The sequence below is a fragment of the Venturia canescens genome, chromosome 9, assembly GCF_019457755.1.
Source record: "Venturia canescens isolate UGA chromosome 9, ASM1945775v1, whole genome shotgun sequence".
Lineage (NCBI taxonomy): Eukaryota > Metazoa > Arthropoda > Insecta > Hymenoptera > Ichneumonidae > Venturia > Venturia canescens.
The window spans coordinates 13,383,904-13,411,140 of NC_057429.1; the positions used below are offsets into that span (position 1 = coordinate 13,383,904).

Below are 27,237 nucleotides of genomic sequence, written 5' to 3' on the forward strand. Positions count from 1 at the left end.
CTGTTCCCAAATAACAAGAGAGTCGAAAAAAAATTACTCGAAAAGAGTTCGCAAGTCAAACGAGCTCGAAAATGTAAAAGTAATAAAAATTTGAAACAAAAATCTTCACAATTGTGAGCAAATAATTTTAAAAATGGGAGTTTCGAGTGAAAATGATTTATTGCGAATATTGGATCAAATATTTTAAATATATTTGAGAAAAAACTACCTTAGGAATGTGAGAGATGTCGTGGCCATAGAGATTTTCACGCGGTGGTAATTTGGGCGGTCTCTCGCCTCTTCGCGGCTGATAAGTGCCGGACTGGACGTATATTTGCTCGCGCGGATCTCTGGCCGCGTTCAAAGCTTCGCTGGGGCCCGAGGACGAAGAGACACCAGCAACGCTGTAGGGATCCTCGTCAGGGATCGGGATTCGTGGACGATTTTTAATGTCGACAGGCCTTTGGAGGGCGAGTACTGGTGGTAACTTCGATTTGAGCATGTCAAGACCAACGACGTTTACGATTAAAACCCAAACTGGACATTGAAGCAAGTCCGCTTCGGTGCGAACGAATACGATTGCGCTCAGGCACTGAGTCTCCAATCTCCGCCTGTCAGGATACGCCCTTCTCGTTTCTCTCGATAAATTAGTCTGATATTTGTTCATATCAAACAGCTGGAATAAGACCAAAATTTTCTTATCGTCTTCTGACTAAAAAGTAACACATTTTTCGGTAATAATGTTTTTAACATTGATACAAAACCGTTAAAATATTTGCAACTTGTGAAAAAAAATCGATGAAAACTTACGCTTTTTGGCCGTACGGAATAAATTTAATTACGTTAAAATATTAGAAAATAATTGAAATCGAAATTTTTCAGTTCGCCGAAAAAATGGTCCGATTTCATTTGCGGATGAATTTCGTTTAAATCATTTTTCATAAACTAAGAAAAATTGGAATTCATTCTGCGCGTGGGACTCACTTTTCCAGGTTTCTCGAGCTCGAGTGCTCCTTGCGAATTCCGTAGGATCTCGCCACCGATCGCATTGTCTTCTTGATTCGTTGTTTTGATGTAGACGTTGCTTTTGCACAACCTCTTGATCAAAATGTTGCCTTGGTCGTCCATTTTTATTTTGACGCCTTGGTTGATGTGACGCTTCGCTTCCTCAGTTTTGGGATCGCGCATCGGATTGTCGAAGCCGCAAAGCCCTATTCTGTAAGTTCGATAAAATTGCCAAATTAAAATGACGTTTTTGACATTTGTGTCGCCACAGTTTCTTTCCTTCCTCAAAGAAAGTACCCACAAACGTTATTATTATTCGGTGGAATTATAAATGAAAATAAGGAATGCTCACTGAATGAAAAAAAAGGGGAAGGAGCGCAACGAACCGCTGAATTTGCAACACGCGATTCCCGAAGGGAAAAATATTATTGTGTGGCGTGATTTATCTCGCGGGGAAATTACACAGCTACGAGAAGCCGAGAGATTGGGGTGAGCTTCGAGGAATCGAAGGGGTAATTATTAATAAAATCGCTATTAGATATCCGAAGCTCGAATAAGTATTGTGCATGAGAAAAGTTATACGAGGTTCGCGTGTCTCGCGTGACGGGGAAACGTTGCATTTTGTTGCGCGAATTTCACTGACAGGATTCCTCTGTTTCTCGCGCTTTGGAGCTCAGTCTCGAACGACTTAATTTCTACCAATGCCCCGGAAACCAATTCGATGTAATTGCAAGATTGGCAGAGAGAGAGAGAGAGAGAGAGAGAGGTTCGGTTCGCACTCGGACACATTGCGGGAATGAGTTTGAATCGCGGAGTGAAAAGTAGCGAAAATTATCAACCGAATGATATTTTTTTGAATTTTTATTCAATTTTTCAATTAAAAATATGTTTTCGGATGTTTTTTTCCTAATATTAAGTCCATCTGAATTTTTGAAAGGTCAACATAAAACAGAGCCTTAAAGAAAATCACTCTCCGTTGTACAAATTCAATGGCAATTCTCACGATCTGTCGCCCCTTTCAATTTCCTTCGTGCGAACGCGCGACATTTCTATGAATCCTTATTACCGAGAATTAGTCGGGTGACGTCGAGGACATTTTTTTTTACTGCTAATTAATTGTTATTTGTTATCGTTTGTAACGAACAAGCTTACCTAAACCCATCGAAACCATCGTTCGAACCGTTTACCGTGAGAACCGGAGCTCTCGCGTATGCCTTGGCGACTCGTCTGTTTCGCTCAAAGACTATCACTTTAGCCCAGATCTCGTCATCGATCTGATTCCATTTGTCGAGGACCTCTTGTATGTGATCCTAAGATATTGAAAAAAAATGATACCGTAAGACACGTTCGTTCCCACCGAGTGAGAATGATTCGATCTTAAACCTTGATGAAAAGGTTATAAAAGGGAATTATTACACCGAACTACCGAACTGCGTGTAAAGAATAAGCAAAAACTTCGTCTTGAGAAACTAGGCTCATGACGTCATGGGCTAGGCCACAGTGAACAGAATTTTCGAGTAACAGAACTTTCGTAAATTAGCCATAATATAATAGATATCGTAAAAAAATGGAAAAGTAGAATCGCAGTGTGTACATCGATCACTAGAATGTTACGCGAAAATTTCAATTTCCGGCCAAAGAGGGAGGGAGCAGCACCAACGCATTTGGCATGGTCGCAGTGGCGCGTAACAGCTGATGCGATCGGCAAACGTAACCTCAGTTCAGTTTATTTCGACTCACGAGTCGTTGAGAATCTAATTTTTCCATCGAACAATTGAAATGGAAAGTTTGGATATGAAATATTTTTCATATTTTTTGACCACTTAAAAATGACGAGTGTTCAAATTTATTCATGATAATTTACCTTGTAAAGTTTGTCCAAATTATACCAGACGTCTTCCTCTTCTTGTTCCTCGTATTGAGCCTCGGCGAGGTTGTCCCTCGAGCGGGATAAAATTTTTCGCCTCGACACCATGGCTCAAGCTCGCGTTGATTTCAATCGTAAATCTGTAATGAGAAAATCAAAGTGCTATTGATGGATGCGTTAAGACATTGAAAATATGTGAAGATGTGAAAAGTGTAATACTTAAAAACTGGCGGCAAAAAAAGGAAGAAATTTCTGTGCGTTGACGTGTTGATGAAATGTTTGGAAAATATTAATCCCGCGCGTTAAGTACCGGATGAATAAACTGTGATCTTGACTGGCAATAGATAGCCAAGCTTCGTAAGGCTTGCCTTTGCGTCAAAGAACGCGCGGAGAATGTGATTTGTGCGTAGAGTTTTTAAAAGTTATTTCACAAACGAAAAAAAAACTGTCAAGGGCAACGGAAGTGTTCAGGGAGTTGATTAAATCCATTCTTGCAATGCTTCTGTGCTCTATGATTTATATACGCATGTTGCAACGTAACGCGAGAACGATTTTATCGTATCGCGCAGTGTGGGATAACGAGATTGAGCAGCTCGATGATTGATTAAACGGTCTTTTAACCCAAAGCTTCTGGTTTAAATCATATCCACGAATAAAACGAAGATTGTACTCTTGATCTTTGTGTTTTTACGACAACCAATTTACTCAAGGATTCGTTAAACCTCGGCTGTTTCGGGTGGCATTGTAACCTTTTTTCAATCACGTCCGCGCGTTTTACTAACGAGGTTATGTATAATTATGTTATTTCTTCTTATTAATTTCGCCATCTTGAAATTCAATATCGAGTTGTTGTTCACGGCTATGAAAATGGTGATAAACAAAACTCGGAATTACAAAGATTTTCGAAAGAATATTGACATTTGAGGATATTCAAAGGTCAACGAAGTGCTGTAGATTTTGTTCCCCGTCATTTTCGCAGACTGACAATTCCAATTCTCGAATTATCGATTAACCGATTAATCATCTTTTGAGAGGTTTCCCGTGTTCCGAACTCTCGATCGCTTTGTGCCCAATTGTGTCCTAATGACGGCTTTTCGAGTGGCCCAAAGTTGCTCGTGAAATTACATGCGTCACGGTTTGCCAATTCGGAAATGCTCAAGTGTGTGGGATCGTGAATCGTGCAAAAGTTGTTATATGCCAAGACGTGCAGTCTCTCGTGATCGAGAGCAATAAAAGCAGCCTCGAGAGAATTACGGGGCATCGGTAAATCAGTATATTGAGATTGACGCTAACCGGTGCCCCGTATTATTAATTTCGAAAGAAAGTGAACTCGTACATTTTACTCTAGGCTATTTCATTATTCGATTATCTCTGATAACTGAACTTCGAGCTATGAAAATAAATCGTTCCATAGGACGCTGTCGAGTAAAATCTTCGAGCCCACAATTGACAGTTGTCAAGCAACAAAATACGAGGACGAATTTATCTTGTTTTCATCGTCCCAAGTGACGACAGATCGAACCTGGAAATCCGTTGAAAATCGAAAAAACAGCTTTTGTTTGACAGCTCCTCACAATTTTACCATCGCTCGTCCAATTCATCGAAAAAATTCCGTCAACGAATATTGCCAACGGTTTCGACACCGTTACAAAGCAATAACGCGGCGAAAGGATTCTCCCACGCATGGATTGAGTTGCCCCGGAGTACGAGAACGTTTCGAAAATACGGTTTCTGCTTTTTTCACGACTTTTGGCGTTTCACGAATACGGCACAGGCGGGTGTGGATACCGAAAGGTTGATTTCGCAACGATAACCGTTGACAGGACTACACGAAAACAATTAAATTATTCAACGATCGTATAAATCACGATCCGTGAAACTTTCGGTCTTTTAAGACAATCGACCATATCAACGAACGTTTTAACTCGCTTGTGTATCGCTCCCGGCTTTTAATCTCTCTCCCTCTGTCTCTCTTTTTTTCATTTGCCGTATATACTCAACTATATTTGCATAGTAACGGTCAGCTGAATAGTTCCTCGGTGCTCTATATCTATAGATATACAAACATGTTTGTTCTCACCGCGCCACCACGTGCAAAGGAACGTATTGTTGCGCAACGCTTAACAAAACTCTGGCGAGAGCTTTTACAGCCGACAATATAATGGGAAACCCTTTTTATTTATTATTCTCGTCTTCAATTACGACTTTCAGCTTCCGCACGAGACACAACGACACGCGGCGCTTTGTCTTATAAACACTGGCTAATATTCGATCATTTGTGCACCGAGAAAAGAAATTCGTGGATTTGCCAACGTTTTTTTTCGGCTGAACAAATCGCGTGGCGAACTCTTAAGAGGATGGATCAGTTGGTATATCGCAACCGTGAGTGCGAGAGAGACAGCCGCAAATTTCGAAATCGAAATTCTTTGACACAGTTTAACCGATTAAAAAAAGGCTCTGTCAGTCGATTTTTGCCATCGTTCTGCGTAGGCTGACAGAGCCTTTTTTCAATCGATCAAACTGTGTCAGAGAATTTAAATTTCGAAAATTCCAAGTGAGGTTAGTCGACTGATCCATACTCTTAAGATGATGGATCAGTTGGTAATCACACCTCGAATTTTTGAAATTGAAACTCTTTGACATCGTTCGTCCGATTAAAATAATAAAAATGTCATCGTACGCAGCACGATCACAAAAATCCGATGACATTTTTATTTTTTCGATCAGACAAACTCTATGTGGAAAAATTTCCTTTTCAAAATTTGCAGCTATCTCTCTCGCACTCACGGTTGTGATTACCGACTGATCCATCATCTTAAGGAGTTTCGGTACAGGCGATACAATATTGCCATGCTAAACCATGCTAAAAACATAAAAAATTCAAAAAGCTCAGAATTTTATAAAATTTGGTCAACATATTATTTAGTGCCAAATTTGACAATACAAATTTTTAAAGATTTTTCTTTTACACAGTTATCGAGTAATTGATCACTAAAGTTCACGTTTATGAGCATAGCGTTTCCGGGCATAAGAAATCTGCTTTAATGCGTAATTACTCGATAACTGAGTAGAAGAAAATTTTGAAGAAATTTGTCTTTTCGCACTCGATGTTGAAGAACATTATCACCAAATTTGATCAATTTCTTAATGTTTAGACTTCTGTACCGAAACTCTTTAAATTTCGTTGGTTGTCAACCAAACTTTTGTTTATTAAACGATGCTTTCGCGGTGTTGCGAGATCCATTCGAGCCGACGAATCGAGTTTTCAATTAATTTCAATTGACATTAATATTTCATTGAATATTATTGACGACTATGATTTGTCAATAAATAATAATTAATAATTAAATGTTGACAATTAAAATTGATGATTCAGTTGGAAAATCCAACAAATTCTTGTTTCGATAAACGAATTTTTTTTTCCAGTATTTATTCAAAAATTCATCGATTCGCGGAGCCGCATAATGTCGATGAAAATGACATTATTTTTTCACTCTCTTTTCATCGTGTAGAGACTCATGAATTTACGTTTGAAAAGTATTTTATTGGTGCTTTTTAAAAAACGACAATACTGAAGTTCGCAACGTTGGAGTCCAACGAAATGACGGAAAAAACATTATTTTTAATTCACCAATTTTTCATTTCACAAAGTATCAGCGCAGCTTGAAAAACTACGAATTGCAAATTCGCCAGGAAACGAAATTGGAGAATTTTTTTGGATCATTTCGTTGGACTCCAACGTTGCAAACTTCAGCCTCATCGAAAACGATAATCGTCATGTTACGAAAGAAATCAAAGTTGGTCGCGATGAAAAGTCCCATGATCACTTTCGGACAAGTGTGAAAAATGGGTCGGCTCCCGAATGGGGAACGTCCGGCGAACGAGTTTTCGTTAGCCCATTTAAAGTTTTGACAATAAAATGCGCTGGAGTTCTCTGCTCATATCGATTGGTGAAGTCGTACTTCGTTCCTTTCTCTCCTCAGCACATTCGGTCTCGCTAAATGTCAGGACAGGATATTTAAATGAAATGTCAAACGCGCTTCGTCGGTGGATTCGAGGGAAAAAAGTCGCAAAGTTTATGAAAATAGGAATGAATATTGATCGAGTTTGACGAGAATCCGGTTATCGAGTTTTCCATAAACGCCGTTTAAAAATCTCCCCATTTCCGAAAGAGTTCTCGCAACAGTTTCGTAAGACTCGTGGCTTGTTTAATTATTGGCTGAGCAGTTTTATAATCGAATCTTTTTTTTGGAAGCCGACCGCGCCAATTTATTCGAGCGGTGACAAGAAAGCCTTGAAAACAACTCGAAACCGGGTGTTCGAAAAGTCGAATATTGCTGAAGAATTTGTGAAAAAAATATGATTTTTATAACTTCAGAAAATAAACCGTTTTCGAAGGCCTCAGCTGTTACCGATCAGGCGATTAAAAAATGAGAGATGAGAACCTTTAAAGCAATAACGGAGTCGCGAAACCATCGATAAATTACCATTCAAATTGATAATCCTCCTACAGAAGAGAGAAAAAAAAGTAACAAAGGTCGATACGAAAATTACAGCGGTGTATAATTCCAGTAGATTTTAGAATGGAAAGGTCATTGAGAAATTTAAATACGATTCGTGGAGCATCCGTCGCAGTTGGTCAACGATGATCGAACCATTCGACGAAAATCCGAGAATTTCCATATATTCCAATAAACTTATCGAGTTTATTATGATTTTTCGTTAATTATAGCAGAGGCGAAAGTGAGGATCCACCGGAGAACGAATCGTCGCTGGCTCAGTTATTTCCTGTAGACGTGGACCAAATGTCGCTTCGGGTGATACGACCTTGCGAATGCTGGAAGTTTTCGTCGAGACTCTCACTTTCGAAACGTTACGAGAGGGACTTGGAGGAGCAGGCGATAGAAAGCGCGATGGATATGGGAAGAAAAATAGCTCGGCCTACAAGAAAGATGGGAATTTTTCGGGCATTTCGACTTTGTTGATGCGAGCCTGAGACTCCGGATGTTCGAGTTGTTCGATCGAGGTAAGATGACGGAAGATTTCGATCTTTGACCCAAATGTATGTACGAAGATATTTATCTCTTCGTTTATCTGGATGAATCTTTCATTTTTTCATTCATTTTTTAGGAGCGTTACGAGAGGCCACCTGAAGGTACAAACGTATGGATTTACGTTGGCCCAGCAGAAGAAACATCGGGAGTCCTCGTCGAGAGCCGTGAGAAGCCAAATGAACTGCTTCGCTTCCGGGAAGGTTAATCGAAAGGTGCTGCTCGCTCGTTTTATCTCGCAGCATCCTCCTCGAGGATCACGACTGCTATGTATATAATTAAATAGCACGAGAGGGACTCATCACAATCTCATTCTCTCGTCCCGGATGTCACCGAATGCCACACGTAGAAAAGGACGGTCGAGGCAACAGTAGCTCTCGGGGTCTATAAATGGACATACGCACAACGAAAGATCGGATGGACCTCTAATTTCTCGGCTCGGAGCTTGTACATCATTAAAGAATTTCACACCTGACCTTCCACCTTTTTATCGCGCGGAGGTTTTTTCGCCTCCTTCTCGTCCGATGTGTCGCAAGACTTCTCTCCGGATCGAACTACGGTTTACCGTAGCCTCGGGTCGAACGGTCAATTCTATCGGAGCTGCTGATGCCCCTGCGCTTCCTCCTTTACGGAGAGGTACTCGGCTAGACCTTTTTTTCTGAGCAGGAAGCAGTGAATATTTTCTGGATTTCTTCATTCAGGTTGAATCTTTTTTTCTGCTGAAAGAAAATGGAAAAGTTTGCTCCTCGCGTTGCGACTCATTTCCGGAGGTACGAAGAGAGCCAACTGGAAAGTTTGTTTTTCGCGCAGCTCTTTGAGAAACACAAAGTTGGGAATGTTCACCCCCGGGGGCTCGATTAGTTGGCCAGCACCAGGAGACGTAAAGTGTACAGATTTTACGAGCGTTTCGGTCTTGCTAGAAATTTTATGGCAAAAATAATCATCCGAGGGAATAGACACAGAAGCGATCGTTTCAAAATTGATGACAAATTGACAGAAAATCTTGTCTCTAACGAGACGCTGCCACTGCTTCAAAGATCGAGGTCGTACATAAAGAGTCACATTAAATTGAGCCACGACTCGCGCTCTAAGTGCGTGTGCGCGTCTTTGTAAATATAATTTACACGTACAAAGAGGCACGAATGCAGATGTGAGTTCGCTGCCTCGGAGAGTGTGGGTGTGTCTCCCCATCGTATATATTCGAGCACGAAGAGGCTTGGAAGGAGAATATTCCTCGGCTCGTCGCCCTTGACGAGGAAACTTGGAATCGACAATCTCGAAAGTAAGAACCTCGAGTACTTTCCAACTGTATATTCCCCGTGCACAATACAAACTCCTTTGGCAAAGATGTTGAGAGTGATATATAGGACACGTTAAACGATCGCGAACGAACGAAAGGAAGTGGACCAATGCGATCGAGCCTCTCCAGAGGGATGCTGCTTACGTCCTTTTCATTCTACGCCTATTTATATCTCGCCCCGGCACCAGGATACCCCATAAAATAAAGCACGAGCCACCTTTGGGAGGGACTCAATCTTCTCAACGAGAGGCCTTCTCGCCTTGCACACGCCACCGATATATTGGTCAACGGAGAATTCCTTGAGGAAGGTTCATATTAATTCTCGAGCGAGTTGACGCGAGCGTCATTCCGGAGAAATATTATCTTGTCACATTCGATCTCTGACTCGACCTCCGAAGAAACTTCATTTTTCATTGAATTTTACAAAATATCGTATACGAAATGTCTCTCGGCCTGAGTCTGGACGGAAATCATCGAGAAGAACAAGCGAAAACAAAAACGAACGAAATTCGAGGAGTTTCTCTCAAGGAGCCCCCTTTTCGAGTCTCCATCGCACGGAACCAGACCGAAACCTCCTCAACAATCGGAGACCAACGACAATGCGAATAATAACAATTGTAATAATCGTTTTAACAGCACACAATGGACACTTCCCGAAGATAAATACCGAGAGAACGAATGAAATGACTGGAATAAAGTATCGATCCGGATAAGAATGATTTTTCGTTTGTACGAGCATATCTCTGGCGTATCCTGTGGACATTTGAACAGTGTTTCAATAGCGATATATTTAGGTTTCGAGGCGCCCCGGTAACAGCGGCGGCACAGCCTCGCAATCGCGCATAGCTCGAGCTCGCTCTCGTAGTACGGCATATTTTATACGTAGCCAACCTAAAACCGGCGACTTTCACTTCTAATAAAATGCGAAGGCCTGCTTTTTGCCGCTGCCGCGCTACCGCCGGTGCGCGCGCTCGCCTCTCGTACTGCCGTGCACCACACGCGCCGTCAAACGCTCCGCAACGCTGCTTACCACTTTTCCACGTCTCTCACTTTTCTTTGAATGTCGATCCCTTTTCTTTCTTTTCCGCGCTCGTAAAACTCTCAAATACTCAACTCAAGAGCTGACGCTTACGTTTTGCCATGACTAATTGACACCGTCTCATTTTTTCAGAAGGAAGCACACTCGAACGGTGGGAATTTGACGAAATTGCACAGTAATTCGAATCCGGGCCGACCCACTTCTACTGCTATTACAAACACTTCGAATTTCATCTGCGTTCAAGTACTCTCGGGAACTGCGATCCATCGCTGTCAAACTCAATTCCGTTGCAGATCGAGTCGACCCAATAAGGGACGTCCGTTTCGTTTTGGAAACTCGCCAATTTAGAGGATTCCTTCGTTGATTCGCTCCTTCGTGAATCTCCCCATCTTCGGAGTCCGAATCCTCGTATAAAATTTCCTCGAAATGGTTTTTTTCATGAATTTCGCAATTTGTTTGCAGGAGGAAGAACGATCGACGCGGGGATCAAAAAATTTGGGGCGAATGAACCCTCCACCGATGACTGGATTCTTGAAAAATTAATTCTCGAGTAAGCTTTGCTCGTGGCTGAGCTACGGAAGCTTCAAACGTCACTTGCGCGACAGGCTTTTCTCAATTGGTGCGAGACAATCACGGAATTTCTACGGCCGTTCTCCTTCCAGATAGAAGGAAAGTGATCCCGTTCGTAAACATTGGAAATCTCTTACGACAGTGGATCGATGACACCGTAAATCGAGAGCATTTCAATGGGACAACCGAGGGAATCGTAAAGTTCAAAAAATAAACGGTAATTACGTATCTCGCGGTGGCATAACTGATTATTAAGAACAATTGTTTCTCCTCCAGGTGACCGGGTGATTCGGGTGAGCTCGACGACTGCAATTATCCTTTCAGTCATTGTTGAGTAAATGTTTTAATTTTTTAATCACTCGAGTCCGAGGGGACATAAAAATAGACGATTGGTAAATAGAATTCTTGAGAAAATGAGGCTTTTTCAGGTTTCTCTAATAAAATGAACAGAAGAGTAGTCTGACCGGCGTAATATTCCGTGTCAACAAAGCTCTTTGCGTTCGTTACGTCGCTGACTGGGATATTCAAAGTTTTTCTCTCGGTTGAACCATTTTTATGAATTTTTTCTCCAAGGGCTGACTCTCATTGCCCCAAAGCTCCGGTGAATTGAACTTTCCTCACACTCTGACGACTGAATGTGATATCCGTCGTGTCATGAGAGTAGAACAGTACAAAACTGGTGGTACATAAAGTCACGAGAAGGCGAGTAGAAATTACGGTTGGTCTTGCGCGCGCGCGCGCGTTGTATAACGTAAGCAAAGCAGCGTTGAGGAAAGGCACCCCGGAGCTCCGAGGACAGCGGTTCTCATTCGCAAGGTGCTCCAGATTGATCGGGAATCGCGATCAGGCTTCATTTCGAGTTTGAAAAATTTCGTGGCTCGAAGGTTTTACTGGTTTTTAACAATTTCGAAACGCGCACGTGTCCCTTTCACTTTGTAGTTGTAGCGGATTAAATATTGTCGATTTACCGGCGAATCAATATTTAGAACTGGATTCGAACGTGAGATATGGGAGGAGCGTTCTGGTCGCGCGGCTGTTCGAGTTTTTCTGGTTTCCTTATTTTTCCCCCATTTTAATTCCGCTCCGAAGAACTTTTCGCAACGAGCGAACCGGAAATTTGCAATTCGTTCCATTTGCCTTCACTTCTCCGTTCGGTTTTTTATCGAATAATTAATTTTCATATTTTTCTTGCTCTCTCCCCAGATCTGGCCACTCTCATCGGTACTTTTTCGCTTGCATCGCGCGACAGAACGAGCTACTGGTTTTCAGAGGTGCGTCGAAGATTCCGCACAGCGAGCGTCGAAGAAAATAGAAATTCACGATGTTCGAGGCCCTCGAAAAAGTGTCACGTACTCGAGGTGTACGAAAGTGGCCCATCGAGCACTTCTCGTGCATTCTTCGTCGTACGAGACTCCGCTGGAATACGTTCATGAGGCCTTTGAATCAAGAGATCCCCGAATTCAATGTCCGTCGGTACGCTCGATACTGAAAAATCTAATACAAAACGAAAAAAAGTACCGATTTCTCGATCGAGAACGTGATCGAAATTCTCAATTTCTCTTTTCCTCGTCGATTCGTTCGAGCCCTGCGGCGTGAAAATTAAAAAATAGGTGAAAAACTCTAGTGCGTTTTCCGGGAACTCAAATTTCTAAATTCGTTTCAAAATTCCGTGAAAAACTTCTGAATCGCGGTGAGTGTTGAGTAACGTTGGAAAACGAAATTTTTATTCTCGAAATATGAAAGGCCTGAGCCGAACAGTCCTCTCCTTGTATGTGGAGCACAGGCATGTCCTCATGCTCGGAGAAGCACGTACATCACGACGGGCAATACGTAAGAAATAAAAATATATATGGAGTCTCTCTATGAATGGGTATTAAATGTAGTCTAAGTATAATCCCGGGCAGTGATCCTCGAGCGTCGGGCTCTCGTATCCGGAATATTACGATGACAATAAAAAGCAGCAGCAGCAGCGCCAGCAGTGAAGTAAACTCTTTCGAGTGCATTAATTAAATGCAGCTCGATAAAAGCAGAGAAATAAAAGAGAAAATGAGCGGAGGATAGACCGTTATTCTTCTTATGTGATTTTGCACCACGCTTCGATGCTCCATTACAAAACAATTACCATACCAATTTTCTTGCTTACGTGAACCGGTAGGAAAACGGAGACGAGCGTGTCGTCCCTCGTCGCAGCCTCAGACGACGCGTCAACTTTGTGTCGCGCGTCCACACAAAGTACACACACACACAGACTAAGTAGAGTGTGCATATAACGTCATTAAGGCTCTCCCGAGAGAAAGAATGCTCGACACGTGCCTCTCGTAGCTCTTTTATCTCTGTGCATTATAAATCCTCGAGTTGTAATTATTTCGCGACGATTTATTCCGTAATATGAGGATTAATGAGAAGGCAGACACAGTTAAATGGGCAGGCTGAAATCGAACAAGTTTCGTATAATGTTTTCTGTGTTTTATTGATACCCGCGAAGGTATGTGTTGCCGAGAAAAATGAAAATGAGAATAAACGCTGAGGTTTTTACGGCTGCTTTTCTCCCTGGGAATATTCGACGCGCGAGATAATTTATCTTCGATAAAAAGAGTGTGAGAAAAAGCGAAATTGCGTTATCATTAGTTTTTTCGACGAGTCGAAAATCGTGTGGAATAAGTGAAATGTCGTGAAAGTCGGATTCCTCCTTAGCGTTGTCCATCATTCATTCTCCTTTTATTTATTACCAGTTGTCAATGTCGAATTCGATAATAATTAATGGAAAAAAATGTTACGTCGAATGCGGGTCTCGATGACCAAAGATCAAACGGCCAATAGATCGCGACCCCGGCATACGCGGCGAAACTTTCTCGGCCGACATCGCGCGCCGCAATTATATGTACACACGCTCGCTCAACGCGCTTATTCACCGACGTGCATTATGTGTGGCGAGTTTTTTGTGCGCGTAAAGCCTGTAGGCGATCCTGATCGATGCTCGCAACCGCCCGGTCCCTGCGCGCAGCTGTGCCGTGCTTATATTCGTACGTAAGTTCTTACGAAATCGTTAATCGGATGCCAGGAGCCTCGTATCGTATGCTTGTCCGATGCTTCATGTCCCGGGGGTTGAGTCACCCTGGAGATATTCGCACCTCGAAGTTCAGGCTCTCGAGAGAAAAACCGATTCGCGAGTCCCTGAGACAACGGATCTTATTCATTTCTCCCCGCGATATTCGAAGCCGAAGAAAATATTGGGGTCTCTTCCACACGTTTTTTCTCGCCGTACGATAATCGCGGGGAAAAAAGGAGAAGAGCCGGCCCCCTGAGCCACCCGACAATCATCCCGCGCGAGTCTGCCCTTGACTGTGCAAATCGCAGTCACTACTTTTTTCCTCCTGCGCTGTTGCTTAGCAACTCCGTTGCGAAGATTCGAAGAAATCTGCATCGGAAGCTGCACGCACGGGGCGCGTGAATAAGTATCGCATCGGAAGAGGTTTCTCTTCCCCGCGAAAAACGATCAAACGATTGGGCGCAGCTCTCGAAATTCCCACCGCTTTTTCCTCCGTGTCCCATTCCCGAACGAACCGATTCGAGTCGTGCATTTCGTCGACTCGCAATGAACTTACGAGACACGATGGTTGGACAAGAAATTGAATAACGACAGGAAAGAGGAGGCCACGCGTTTGTCGGCGCAGCGTCTGATTTTTCTTCGCCAGCCACGTTTCATCGGATTTTTTATCCGCCCCCCTCGGATTGAAGTCGGATGTTGTAAATTACTGAATGGAAGCCGAGCTGCTCGGCCTATTCCCCGGGCTCGCGTCGCTTCGAGCGCGACTCGTGTGCGGCCAAAAGGTACCGTTACGAGCACTCGAATGTTCGAAACTTAACAATTCTTTCGGACTTATACGTATTCAAAGTGCATTGCATTCTTCGATGCAACTTCTCATTATATTTCGTATCGATGAGACCCTCAAAACCGACGCTCGCCTACGATCGCAACATTCTTCTCGCTCTTTCTCCAACGCGAGCGTGTTTTCTCTCCTTTTGTCTCTCTCCATCGCACTGGCCCCTCGAATATCATTATCGCCCCTTCTCCATCCCGCGCGTCTATGTCAAACGTACGTGCCTGCTCAGCCTTTATGAGAATATAAAAGAAGAATGAGAGGAAAAAAGTACCGCTAATGCTATGACCGTTCTTAGGCATCGGTTCATATGAGAAACTCATACGAGCACTCGAGAAGTTCGAAACCTTCTTTGCAGCTGCCTCGTAACGCGCGATCGAGCATTCGCTCTCGGACTACCGCTTAGTTCGCTCTAATGGAAGAAAAATAGAGTTGGATTTTACGCAGAGAGGGCGCGCTGTACGCGCGTATTAAAATGTGAATATTTATGGGTTTTCAATTCGTTTTCACGGGGCTGATAGGCTTCGCTAATCGACGAGAAGGGATTAAGGCTTTCTATATCGATTTTAATGACTTTCGATAATTCGTATCTCCGGATTTTGTCGAAGAAGAAACTTTTCCCTGTGCCGAGGGTCACGGGGGAGGTAAAGAACGTCGGAACTTACGCAAGCCCACGAAATTACACGTTTTTGCGTGAAACTTTGAGCTGCGAAGGTGAGAATTGCGCAGAGCTAAGTACACCCGTTGATTGGAAAATGCCGAGCAGGCTCGAGCCCTGCTCGCTGATTACGAGACAAGCTCGCGCGCCTCTTCCAACCGACGACTCTTTCCCACCACCGCCTCGAGCAAATTGTTTTATTGTTTTTACTTGTGCTTCAGATGCGCCATCCCGGCTTCTCGTATCGCACGGGTAATAATAGAACCTGAGCGTGTATACACGCCGCTAGAAAATTGTAACGTGGGAACGTGAGTCAAGAGTCGTCCTTGGTCAAGAATCAATTAACGATGAGCTCGACGTGCGTAACCAGCTCGTCTCTCTACCTTCAAATTCGTGCAGCGGGAGATTCCATGTCGCATTCTCCGAACCGGAGTGCATCGATCACGTGAGCCAAGAATCTTTGCTTCACTCTGAGAATCGCTTTGGTCCATTTCCGTTGGGATTTCCCAAACGAAAACAGACTTTGGAACGAATCTTCCGTCAGATTTTTCTTCACCCAAGATCGGACTGAGGAAAAAAAACGTATTTGGGCAAAGAAATGAAGAATATAAATTATCTGCACTTTGACGAAAACGGAGTAAAAACGAGTGACGAGAAAACAGAAGAATGAAAATCGCTTCGGTGACTCGAAAATTTGTCAGAAAACGGAACTCGGTGAAAAACTTTGATATTTTACGGTCCATACATCCGCGGTAGAAAGTCTTATGGGTAATTACCTATCGAAGGAAAACAATACACGCGTAAGCAGTCGTATTGTGCAGGATATAAAGCCTCCTCGATGCGGTCTTTAATAATGATCATTGCTGTACACGAGCCCGGAAAATGTAATAAATAGTTGTAACCCCATAAATTCGCGCACACGCGCGAGCGTTAGCTCGGCCGATTACTCATTTAATGCGAGCGCGTGCGAGGTTGTTGTATGGGAATTGCGAAAAAAGTGCTTCAAGGCTCGTGGTCCATCCGCTGCAGACTCGTCTTTTTAGTCTGCACTTTCGTGCACATAAATAAATAATTATAGACGGATATACGACGTTGATGTGTGTGTGTACGTTGTATATTGCATTGTGCGATTTTCTCGCGCACTCCGGCTCTCAAGAGATCGATGATCGTTCGAGCATGAATGGAAACTTTCTATCCGACTTTACAGACACGTAACCAGCACCGAGAATTTCTAGTGGTTCTCTAGTTTTTTTTATTGCTTCTCGATCTCGTGTGGTCATTGCATCTTTTGTAATATCCCATTTTTTCTCCTCTCTTCACTGCCTCCTTTAATGCTTTTCTACTTGCATTCGTCAGCCAGCTGTTCCTGCTCGACTTTATTACTCTGCTTTCTCGCCCATTGTGTCTCCGACCACCGCATATACTATGTCCTCGGACTTGTCGTGACCAACCAAAAGTCCGGCTTTTCACTAACGCGGAAATACTCGATCTTATTGTTCACGTAATCCATAATCGTTGCCTTTTCTTCACACTTTTTTCATTACTTTGGGAATAAAGTTTAACGCTGTTCCGAGCTTACAGGAAATCCTTTCACTACGCGATAACAGATTCGACCTAATTCCAATGGGTTTTACGAATTGTACGATGAAAACTAAATTTTTGCTCCATTTTTGTTCGAATTTTTAACTCAACGTATTCACCGATTAAATATTTCATCTAAATTCCACGCTCAGCTATTTTAGTTTCAAACTTTTATCGTTTCCATACGATAAATTCTCTTGCGGAGTGCATCAGACCGTTTGAAATCTTAAATGTCGACGTCAATTATTCGACGTTTATTATCCAGTGTGAATATTGCCGATTTATAATTGACGATTTACTGAAACATAAGAAACTAGAAATGAGTGAAAAAAAAAAATAGTTTTGATACGGCTTTTGTTGTTTGGTTGCTCAATGATTTTTCAATCGACAAATCTCGACGAAATAAGATCACGACATACGAACGTATTCAACCGTTGGTTTTAACATCAATTTGTTTATCGTTGATTTGACTGTCAACGGATATTTCACGGTGAAACAATTTCGCTCATTGAATTTGATCACATTTAAGGCAAAATCGTGTCTGATTTAATGACTTACATTAGTGATCAGTTAAACAAAATTCTAGTTGGACTTTATTTGTCGATTTTGTGGTGAGACCTTGTTGGATTCATAATTTAAAATACTCGTTTTTATAAATCTATGATTTATTCAAAATGAACAACTATTTATTGTGAGTTCTGGTTTTACTTTTAATATATCCAATTAACTTGAATTTCAATATTCTCAGATGAAAGAACCAATAAATAGTTTTCATCAAGATAAATGACTATTCGAATCTATCTCCATGTTTAAAATCTTTGTTAAAATCGATTTTGAGTTATTTGCATACAAATATCCATAGTCGAATGTGACGGATGCTTCGCGATCAGTGTTTGCAGGGCTAAACAATTTCCCTACGCGTGCTTTTCTCGTGAGAATCGTGGCGGTGTCGGGGCGGTTGTGTCTACATTTGCAGTGGTCCACTTGGGCGACCACACGGAACTTAAACACGAACGCGGTATTCCCACATGTGTGTAATGCAGCACGTGCGTATGGATCGTTGAAATGATTGGTTTGCGGTTTTCGTACGCAGAGCCTTGCGTCTCGTTTGAGCCGCAAGTGTAGATACGACCTTTTGAATATTGAAATTCGAGTGCGGTTGATCACGATGACGAGTTATCTCCGGACTGCTGAATTAATTTGATTTCATTAGTGTGTGTATAAAATGTGAAAGAACCTGATGGAATGGCAGTTAAAAATACGAGAAAAGAGAGAGAGAGAGAGAGAGAGAGGAAGAAAAAAGCATAAAAACAGTGACGGATTCGCATAAACGAGAGATCATTCATTTGGGAGAGGAGAACGAGGATAAAAAGTTATTTTTATCCTCGGATCTCCGATCGTCTATACATATTTATATTTATACATATATCACGATTTTCATTGATTTTATAATCCGCATAACACGAGAATCCTCGCGGAAGACTTGAAATCGCGATTCCACGTAATGAACCAGTACTGTTGAATAATATATACAGGATTACATACGAAAATACAAAAACGTGGGTACATACTCATGCAATAAATATATGTGCCAACTGCCCGTGTCATCGTACTCGGACTTGAAGAAAAAAGGTTAAAAATTGCCTGCATTTATGTGCCCAACGTGGCGTTTCTCTTCCTCTTCTGTGCTTCGTTTTTTCCCCTCTTTCTCTCTTTTTTCTTTCTGTTTTGCTGCATAATATTTACATTCATGTATCGGACAAATACGAGAGGAAGCAGAGGAATCTTACGAAGAGAATCTCCGCGGAGCGTTATATTCATGAATCTTTTTATCCAACATCTGAATCTCTGGAATTTCGTGCCCCCTCTTCCATTCTCGTTGTTCAAGTTCTCATCTTTCATCTTGCCTCGCGCTTGCCCCCTTCGTATTCCCTGGCACGTCAGCCCCGAGGAGTTTTCGTTGGCGAAAAGAAATCGAGTTCACTTACTGGGAGTCCTCGCGGTGTCAGGCACTCCCCGTGTCACCGAACACTCCGTTCCTTGGTGGTCCTAGTGCGAAGTTAGTTTATTTGGAATTCACGCGAATTCGGCACTTGCTTCTGGGGCAAAATGATCCAATCCAATAATCTAGCCGATTCGAACTGGGTCGAATTGAGCCGAAATGTCTCAATCGCGTATCGAGCTGAATTCGAATGAGCTAATCGTATCGAGCTGAATCGAAATGAGCGAACCGCACCGAATCGAGTTAAGGACCGCGCACCGCCGCGTATTGAGCCGAGTCAAAATGAGCCAAAGCCAGGCAACCGGAGGTCAAAAGAAAGGTCTCGAAACATTATTGGGAATGGATTAGTCGATAAATATTGAGAGCTTGTAGAGCAGGCTCGCTCCGATGAACGAGAGACCGAGAGAGCGATATCGCGCATTCGTTCTTTCTGAACTTTCACTGAGGCGGCAGAATGGGAGAGAGAAGGAGAGTGCCACAAGCCAGGTAATCCTTTCTCATTGCATATTGTAGCGAATTAGCATGGGCGCGGCTGAGTGGCCGCGTTACGCTGTGAAAAGTCGATCATGTCTGGTGCGAGGCGGTTCGTTGATCATCGAAACCACGACGAACGGAAAGGCGTAAGTGGAATGAGCGCTGCAAGTAAATTCTTTCGAACGAGCAGCCTGTCTGTTGGTCAACACAAATCGTACGTCCATTTTTTCTCTCTTCAAAGTTAGTAAAACTCTCATATATGCAGAAAACAACACTCGTACGAAACGGAAATTGAGCTCAGCTGATCTGGAATAACGATACCACAAATACAGCGCAGTTTTCACCGCGCTTGAGCTATTTTTCGTTCTATAAAATGCTCGATCGATTCACGGGAAACTCATTTAAACGTCCTGGCAATTGATCCGATACATTTTTCCTTTGTCCTCTTTCCTCTGCGTAAATACTTCGCCAAGAGATCACGACGAAGCGAGGAGAGCCGTTGATCGCAACTAATTTTTCGTCAAACATTTACGAAATAATTAATAATTGCAGTAATTATCGTGAAACTTTATTACAAAACTTCGATCGAGGAGAATACCATTTTTAATGGTGTTAATCAAACTAAATAGAGAACTGCTAATTATTGAACGAATCTTAATTGGCTTTTGCCATTTCGTAATTACAACTCGATACTCACGTCGACCAAAGATTCCTCACTAGAACGGGCAGGCTTTACAGTTGTTTCGTTATCGGTACAACTTTCGGAAAAGTATTTCGATAAATGGGCCAAAAAAAATATCGATAAGCAATCAAAGTTTTTACCTTTAGTTTTTCACACATTTTAACCCAAAAATGAACGTTCACTATATAATCGAAATGTGGTTCGGTCGATCGTTTCCTCAGGAATATTATTTATTATTATTCCTCGTTACCGTTGCTGCTTTTTTCCTCGACGATAAACATTCGTGCATAATCTCGTACCTCAAAAAATCAGACCCCAATCACAGGCCGTTCCATGCACTATTCCGATTCGTTTATTTCGAACCAGCATATTTTGCCCTCGAGGTAAAAAATAACTGAAGCGATACGTATTTATCGAGGTATGGGGCAAAAGGAGAGTGAAAGAGTCTTTCGTAAAGGAGAAAAAAATTCGTTCTGTGCCATAATATGTCGACTCTCTCTCTCCCTCACACTTATGAAATTCTTTTCCAAACTCGTATAATGCTCGACGTCGTCTCATTGTGTTGCTGCAAAACTCGGGCTAGTTCGGTACGGATTCTCGACATACGTTTCCTACACACGCATTCAGAACACACATAATTGACGAGCGCACATAGTATAAGAAACGAGCTTCCATAATTCATTCGCTTTCGAATTATGACCTAAAACGCCATGTCCCACACACACACTCGTCGGAATTCCAATCGCGTTTCATTGCGTTACTACAATTCATTCGGAATGCATGTTTTCTATCGAATATCGCTACGCCGCTACTCGGCTTGTCCTCTAGGCCAAAACGGTCCATGGAACGTGGACGAACAAAAGTGACGGTTCAATAAGAACTGAGAGGCCGAAGGGCGGGAAGATATTTTTCAACGTACGAAAACAGGTAAATCAGAAACCGTTTTTCTGCTGTAAAGGTCTCGACAACTTTTTCCATCTCATGAATGATTAATTTGCTTTATAAAAGTCTCCAGGAAACGGCGCGACCGTCTGTTTATTTCTGACTGACAAATAAAGAGCCTGGAAGTAAAAGTGTAGAATAGCAACTTCGTTTAGCATTCGCACAAACAAAAAATAATGAAATCGTTCGATCATAAAAATAAATCTGCTCGAAAACGAGGGTTCTCAGGGGACTGGTATAATCGTTCATCGATTCATTTTAATGTGTACGAATGAAATTGAAAGTTGCCGAGCGGTACCTCGCATAGTAGCAAAGGTGCTAGAAACTTGTAATTACGAAACGTGTACAGTGAACATAGTTTCTCACTGAAAAAGGCGGCTAAGTACATTCCTGTGGTTGCCTGTTTAAAATCCTTCTCTAAAGTGGGATAAATAATTGAAGTGCGAGCAGCTCAATTAACAGGCCGCTTTGCCGATCATCGAAAGGTCGCGAGCCTCCTCTTATTTTATATTTCACGATCATAAATTCGTCGTTTGAAAATTTATGGCAATTAGCCTTGTTTCTGAAAGTTTTCAAACTTCTTATTAGCTCGATGAATTTCGATATTAAAATTTCTTTACAATCAGTTAACTCACTTTCTTTAAATTCGTACTCTATTAAGGCAGTTCATGCACGAAACTAATTTATTAAGACAGTCTTGAAATTTACACAGAGTTTAAATCGGTGGTCGACTGACACGCATATTAAATCTTAAAGGGTTCGTCTTATTGGTTATTTGGATAAATGTGTTTAAATATGAAGAAGGGATTGTGCGTAAAAAATTGTTTATTTTTCCATATAACGAATGAACGCTTCTTACCAAGTTTATGAAAAAGTACACAATAACAAAGAAGTATATAATATAAGATATATTACGTTAAAGATTGAACGAAATTAGTAAAATGAGCACTTGTCTATTTCCTCACATTTGTCTATTTCAGAATTTTGTTTCTTCTTGGCTTGGTCCACTCGTGTCACAGCCTTCTGTCTTTTTAACACTTTTTTCTTGATCCATTTCCCTTTGCGCTCTCTAAAGCGATTTTTTACATAAAAACTATGGTATTTTGGCCAGGGACGAATAAAATTTTGGTTTCAGTCAGTGATGGATCCCCGTCTAATTAATGGCTTGTAATTTAATTCGCTGAAAAATAAGTTTATTTATAAATTTATTAAATTCAAAAATTTATTTAAATTCCTTCCAACAAATTGATTCACCAATCCATTCGAACGATTATCAATTTATTTTCAGTGAATTGACTAGCTGTGTTCAGAAGTTCGAAATCCCTTTATTCTTATTCCAAACAATAACAAACGTTATGAAATAATATTTATCAGTGCTAAGCCGTCTCGAACGCATCATTGCTCACTGGCTGCTATCGTCACTAATCATATTTGTCTAGAAAGGAAGAAAAACTTGACGATTAGCGAGAAAAGACGATAAAATAATAGTGAGAATGATTGGTTTACATAGAAAATGACGTGACAGTACCGTTAAGCGGCATTGACGAGTCCGGGCACAGCAGCGCGGCGCGCGTACACACGAAGGAGCGTTACCGCATGTGTGCTTATCGTCGTTTGCCTTGAACTTCTACGAGAGGATAGTTAATTTACCGTACACATGTTAATAGGTATGATAGAGCGTGATAAGCGTGGAGATGAGAAATTGTGCATAACGAACAAGCGAGAGATTAGCATAAACGAGAGTGTGCGAAAGGGAGAACGAAACAAAGTAAAGGAATGAAAAAAGTGGGATTTGTGAAGAGACTTTTATGAGAGGAAGATCGCGCTTCGAGTGCGTTATGTAAAGTGTCATCGGTAGGCTCATGGCTCGAGGGCAAAGTGCGTCGAGGCATAACGGAGAGCGAAGAGGAACTTGAGCGATACGCATCTCGTGTAAATACTCGCTTTACTGTGTTGAATTAATTTTAGGCTCGCCAGTTGATCTCTCGTCGTTTTTCGTTTACCGGGGGATCAATCAATTTTGACTTTCTCGATATAATCATGACTGTGGGATGCGGACGCGAAAAGTGAATAAGCGAGAAAGTCGAGAGAGAAAGTGTAATCTTCCGCGGGGCTACCGAGAGGCAAACGTTTGATTGGTATTTAATCGAGAGCTCGATCGATTTCGTCTGTAATTAGATCGATTTTATTTCAAATTTTCGACACTCGCGATCCGGAACGAAAGGATCATTCGTTTTTGTCAAACGTCTACGCGCAGGAAAATGTAGCTCGCGCGATAAGATCGATCGTCTTCTGGGGGCTAAAAAACAATTCGGCAAATTCATTGTTGCATTGTAAGGACGAATTTCGTCATTCTTTTGAGTCTGTAAGAACTAAACAATGGCGATTGTACAGGGTCTCTCCGGGGCTCTCTCGTTGTCCCTCGCTCTCCGCGTTTCGTGTGGGTCTCTCTCGAGACTCCCAAAAGCAAAAGTCCAAAGAGTGCTCGCGCTAAAAGCATGCTAATCTCAATTTCTCGGGTGGACGGGCAAGAATGGATCTCGCTCTCTCGTGCGTATGTACATTCGGTACAGACACACGCGGTGCGTGTATTGTGAAGTAGCGAAAAGAGCGATCGGAAAGAAAAGGCACACTCTCGATTGCTCGTCGAACAAAAGGGCGAGGCAAGAAAAAGAAGGATAAACGAGGATGAATCGCGAACGCGAAGCGACCGCGAAGAAAAAACGGATAAAAAGGAACGAAGAAGGACTGGCGAATAAAGAGACGAAATAAAAAGAAGGAAACGTAACAGTCCGTTTGTGCGGACCGACTTCGAGTTCTTCATAAGATCATACATTTGCTTCTTTTTATCTTGCGAACGCTTGAAAAAACGAAATACAATTATTTAAACACCTATTTATATGGGATATTTGTTCGCTCGATGACAAATCATAGTTCGTTTCAGTTACGCTCAATTAAAATATATTTCGTGAGGTTTTACCAAAGTTTTATTTTCACGCGAGGAGAGAGAGAGATCATTAAAAACAGTTTACCGAATCGTTCGAGAGCTCATTTTTTCCACTCATAATTACCGCCTAATTGCTCCTGCAAAGTTCATCTCAGTTTTGCTCAACTTTGTTTTCTTTCATACATGATTTTTTTCATCTTTTTATTCGCTTCACTGCATCGCGCTGACGCATCTTTGGAAACGATTTATTTTTTTTTCCGCGAAACACGAGGCCGCGCACTCATTCTGCGCGATTTTTTATTTTTCTCGCATTCTTAACTCCCGTCAGTTTTGGGAGTCTCGTGCTCCGAATACCAAGAGCCTGAGGAGCAGCCCAGAAACGCTCGTTCGTGTCCCGTTGAAAAACAAACGCCGATTGCTGTTTGTTGACCTCGCCAATTTACCGCGGATGAATCTAAATTCGCCACTTTATTTCATCTCATTCTCGTGTCCTCTATCATTTTCTGAACCCGCTCACTTTTTTCCCTCTTCACATTTTTTATTCTTCATTCTCATATACGAAGGGTGTCCGGGTTACTGCACTTCGCGAATTTGCCGCCTCGAGCCGATCGGCTGGAAAGGAATCGCAGCTCTTTCGCCGCTGCAAACTTGAGATTGAGTAAAGATGATCGAGTCTTTGAGACTGCGTAGCGAGAGGTTTGCGACTGTAGAAAGAAATTCGATCCTCCGTTGCACAGGGCAGCAGCGGCGAGGCTCCGCGCGCCGAAAATCTCGGAATCCCATTCCGATGCCACGTGGATTATATCAACGTTCAGAGATTCTGAGAATCATTTCTAATCGTCAGAGTGGAAGCCTCCATTTTCGACGCCTTTTTTCAAATATTTCTTCTTTTTATTTTCCAAAGGGCGATCTCTCTTCCGTCGAAGCGAGCGCTGCGATTTGACACCGGCGCGGCTGTACGAGGAATCTTCCGAGCATCGTTTGCCGGATGAGTTACGAGCGTGGCTGGAATTTATGCTGCGACCCGCACTCGGAAAGAGCATCATGCTCAAACTGCACGGTTCAAGAGACAAGGATGAGGAACGAAACAATTTTATTTTCTTCACGCAGCCTCGGAATTGCCCCACGATCCCGGGGCGTTATGCTAAAATATCTTTTCACATTGGAATCAATTTAGCTTTCCTCGTTTCTCAATGAGAACGATTTTTAAGCGATTTCAATGCGATCGCTGAATAATCGTCGGCTCAGTGAGGCCCGCAGGCGAATTCATTTGATGAATTACCCGCCGATCGGGTGCGCGTTACTCGAATAAGTAGGTCGACAGATCTTCGCACTAGATCCGGGCATAAAAACTAGAAAAAAATTCCTTCCGAGCTCCGTGACGCAACGAGTCGTCAATGAGTCCTCTAACCGATGACTGAGCATCTCGAAAAATGTGCGCTAAAAAGTTGCATCGCGATTCTCCCATGAATAAAGTCTGCGAGCACGATTTCATTCGAGTAATTCCTATTCCCGACCCACCTGAACAATAATGTTATCCAATTCCAGTGAAAAAATGCCTCCCAACAAAACTTACATATCGCACGAGTTCATTTTCGATCGAACAACGATCGTTCATCGCTTAGCATAATTATCCCATGAGTATGCATACCGCATAACATTTCGATGTGCGAGCCAAGTGCAATGTTGCGAAGTTACGTGGCGACCGATGAAAATAAATAAATAACGACAATGGATGGGTCAGCGATTACATATTTTATTTCTCTCGACAAACCCAAGCCCTTTGGGGCCTGGCAAAATAATCGCCGTACCTGGAACTCGTAACGAGAAACAGTTTTTTACTCGTCCCACCGAAGCAACGTATTCGTGCAATCCTCATGCACACGTCGATAATATTCGCATGCTCAAGATCCAGCGAGATGAGTCTCGGAGCAGGCCAAGAATTGCATCTCGAAGCTCTTGTAACCAGCGAGAGTTTGCGAGTCGCTCTCGATCCACTTGCACTTTCTGCCACGATCCTTTCAGCTTCGTGTGTACAAATACTCGTCCAACGAGTACCGGAATACCCTTCCTGATGCGCTTAATACATCCGAAAGTTGCACGTATATGGGCAGACCTCAATACTGAGATGTCTTCGTCCTCTGTCCTCTAGAACTTTTTCCAACCATTCCAACATCCTCCTCACAAACTGGTATATAGAACACTCCCAACGACTACACTCGATACCATTCGGTGCATAGAGGTCCGTTCAAAACGAGAAGTGGAACAAATCTTCACTCATTTTCGGTCCTGATCGGCATCGCGATCGCAAACGTTCGATTTCCTATAATTTTATCATCTGCTCCAAGCTTTCTTCAAATTCATTTTTCCCAAAATTCGCGTCAGGAGAAAAACTGTCCGGGGCAACGAGTCAATTTTTTTCGTGTTGCGTAAAAACAGGGATTTGTACAGAAACCTCGAAACAGTGATCGAAGGATATTTTTGTGGAGCGCAGAATTTCCCTGGTAAATTTACGACGAGACTGAATGCCTGCAATAATAAAATCTGCAATTTGCACTCTCCGCGTTTTCTCCTTTACGTTTTAATCAACTTCGCTAGTTTCGAATCGAGTCGTGATTAAATCCCAGTTATTTGAACAGCACGATACACCTCGCCCCCGGAGAACTTGTGCTCGAACACATTTTTTCCAGTGATTCCGAGCCTAAATTAGTAACTAACTGAACAAATATGATTCTGAATGGATCTGTATATACACAGCGGAGGAGAAGAGGATCGACAAATGTTTACGAGGTATCGAGTTTCGTTAAAAACCAATAGCGCGCGGTGTACACGATCCTCCAAGTAGAGAAGTACATCGATGAGGCAGACTCGCTTGCTCGCTTGTCTACATAAATATTGAAATATATTATGTGCCGTACAGAGATCTCTCGGGGTCCAATACTCGGAGGAGCGCTTGCAGTTTAGCTCCTTATTTCCGGTTTCGCGTAGGCTAAGCTCCGAGTGCGAGAGGCCAGCTTATAGTTTCGTGTCAGTTTATGTACGCGTTTATACATGCTCATGCGCGCATGTAAGTCTATTGGATGAGTACATACATGTAGCTATAGCCACGTGAGTCTCGTGTATGTAAATGTTTGGACAGGAGAACAGCAGCAGTGCGGAGAACTTTGCGTCACATATTCGTATTTTTACGAGGGCGTATGGGGCTTTTCGAATTGGTTGAAGGAGCGGGCTGGACCTTTGGTAAAGAAGGTCCGAAAAA

General features: G+C 42.4%; 1 protein-coding gene and 1 long non-coding RNA gene across 3 annotated transcripts in view; one reads left to right on the plus strand and one right to left on the minus strand.

Annotated features, from left to right (window-relative positions):
• The window catches only part of exp (expansion), a 45,414-nt gene that overhangs the window by 1,744 nt on the left and 16,433 nt on the right, over positions 1-27,237 (minus strand). For both annotated transcript variants that reach the window (XM_043428568.1, XM_043428567.1), the window contains exons 2-5: positions 2,849-2,991; positions 2,137-2,294; positions 964-1,195; positions 209-655 (exon numbers count right to left, since the gene is read on the minus strand). In XM_043428568.1, the coding sequence (XP_043284503.1) occupies positions 209-655; positions 964-1,195; positions 2,137-2,294; positions 2,849-2,959 (948 nt within the window). In that variant the 5' untranslated portion in view covers positions 2,960-2,991. The remainder of the gene's footprint in view (positions 1-208; positions 656-963; positions 1,196-2,136; positions 2,295-2,848; positions 2,992-27,237) is intronic.
• LOC122415957 (uncharacterized) lies at positions 8,157-12,674 on the plus strand. Its single transcript, XR_006262032.1, has 2 exons — positions 8,157-11,028; positions 12,015-12,674. It is a non-coding gene; the product is annotated as an uncharacterized lncRNA (long non-coding RNA).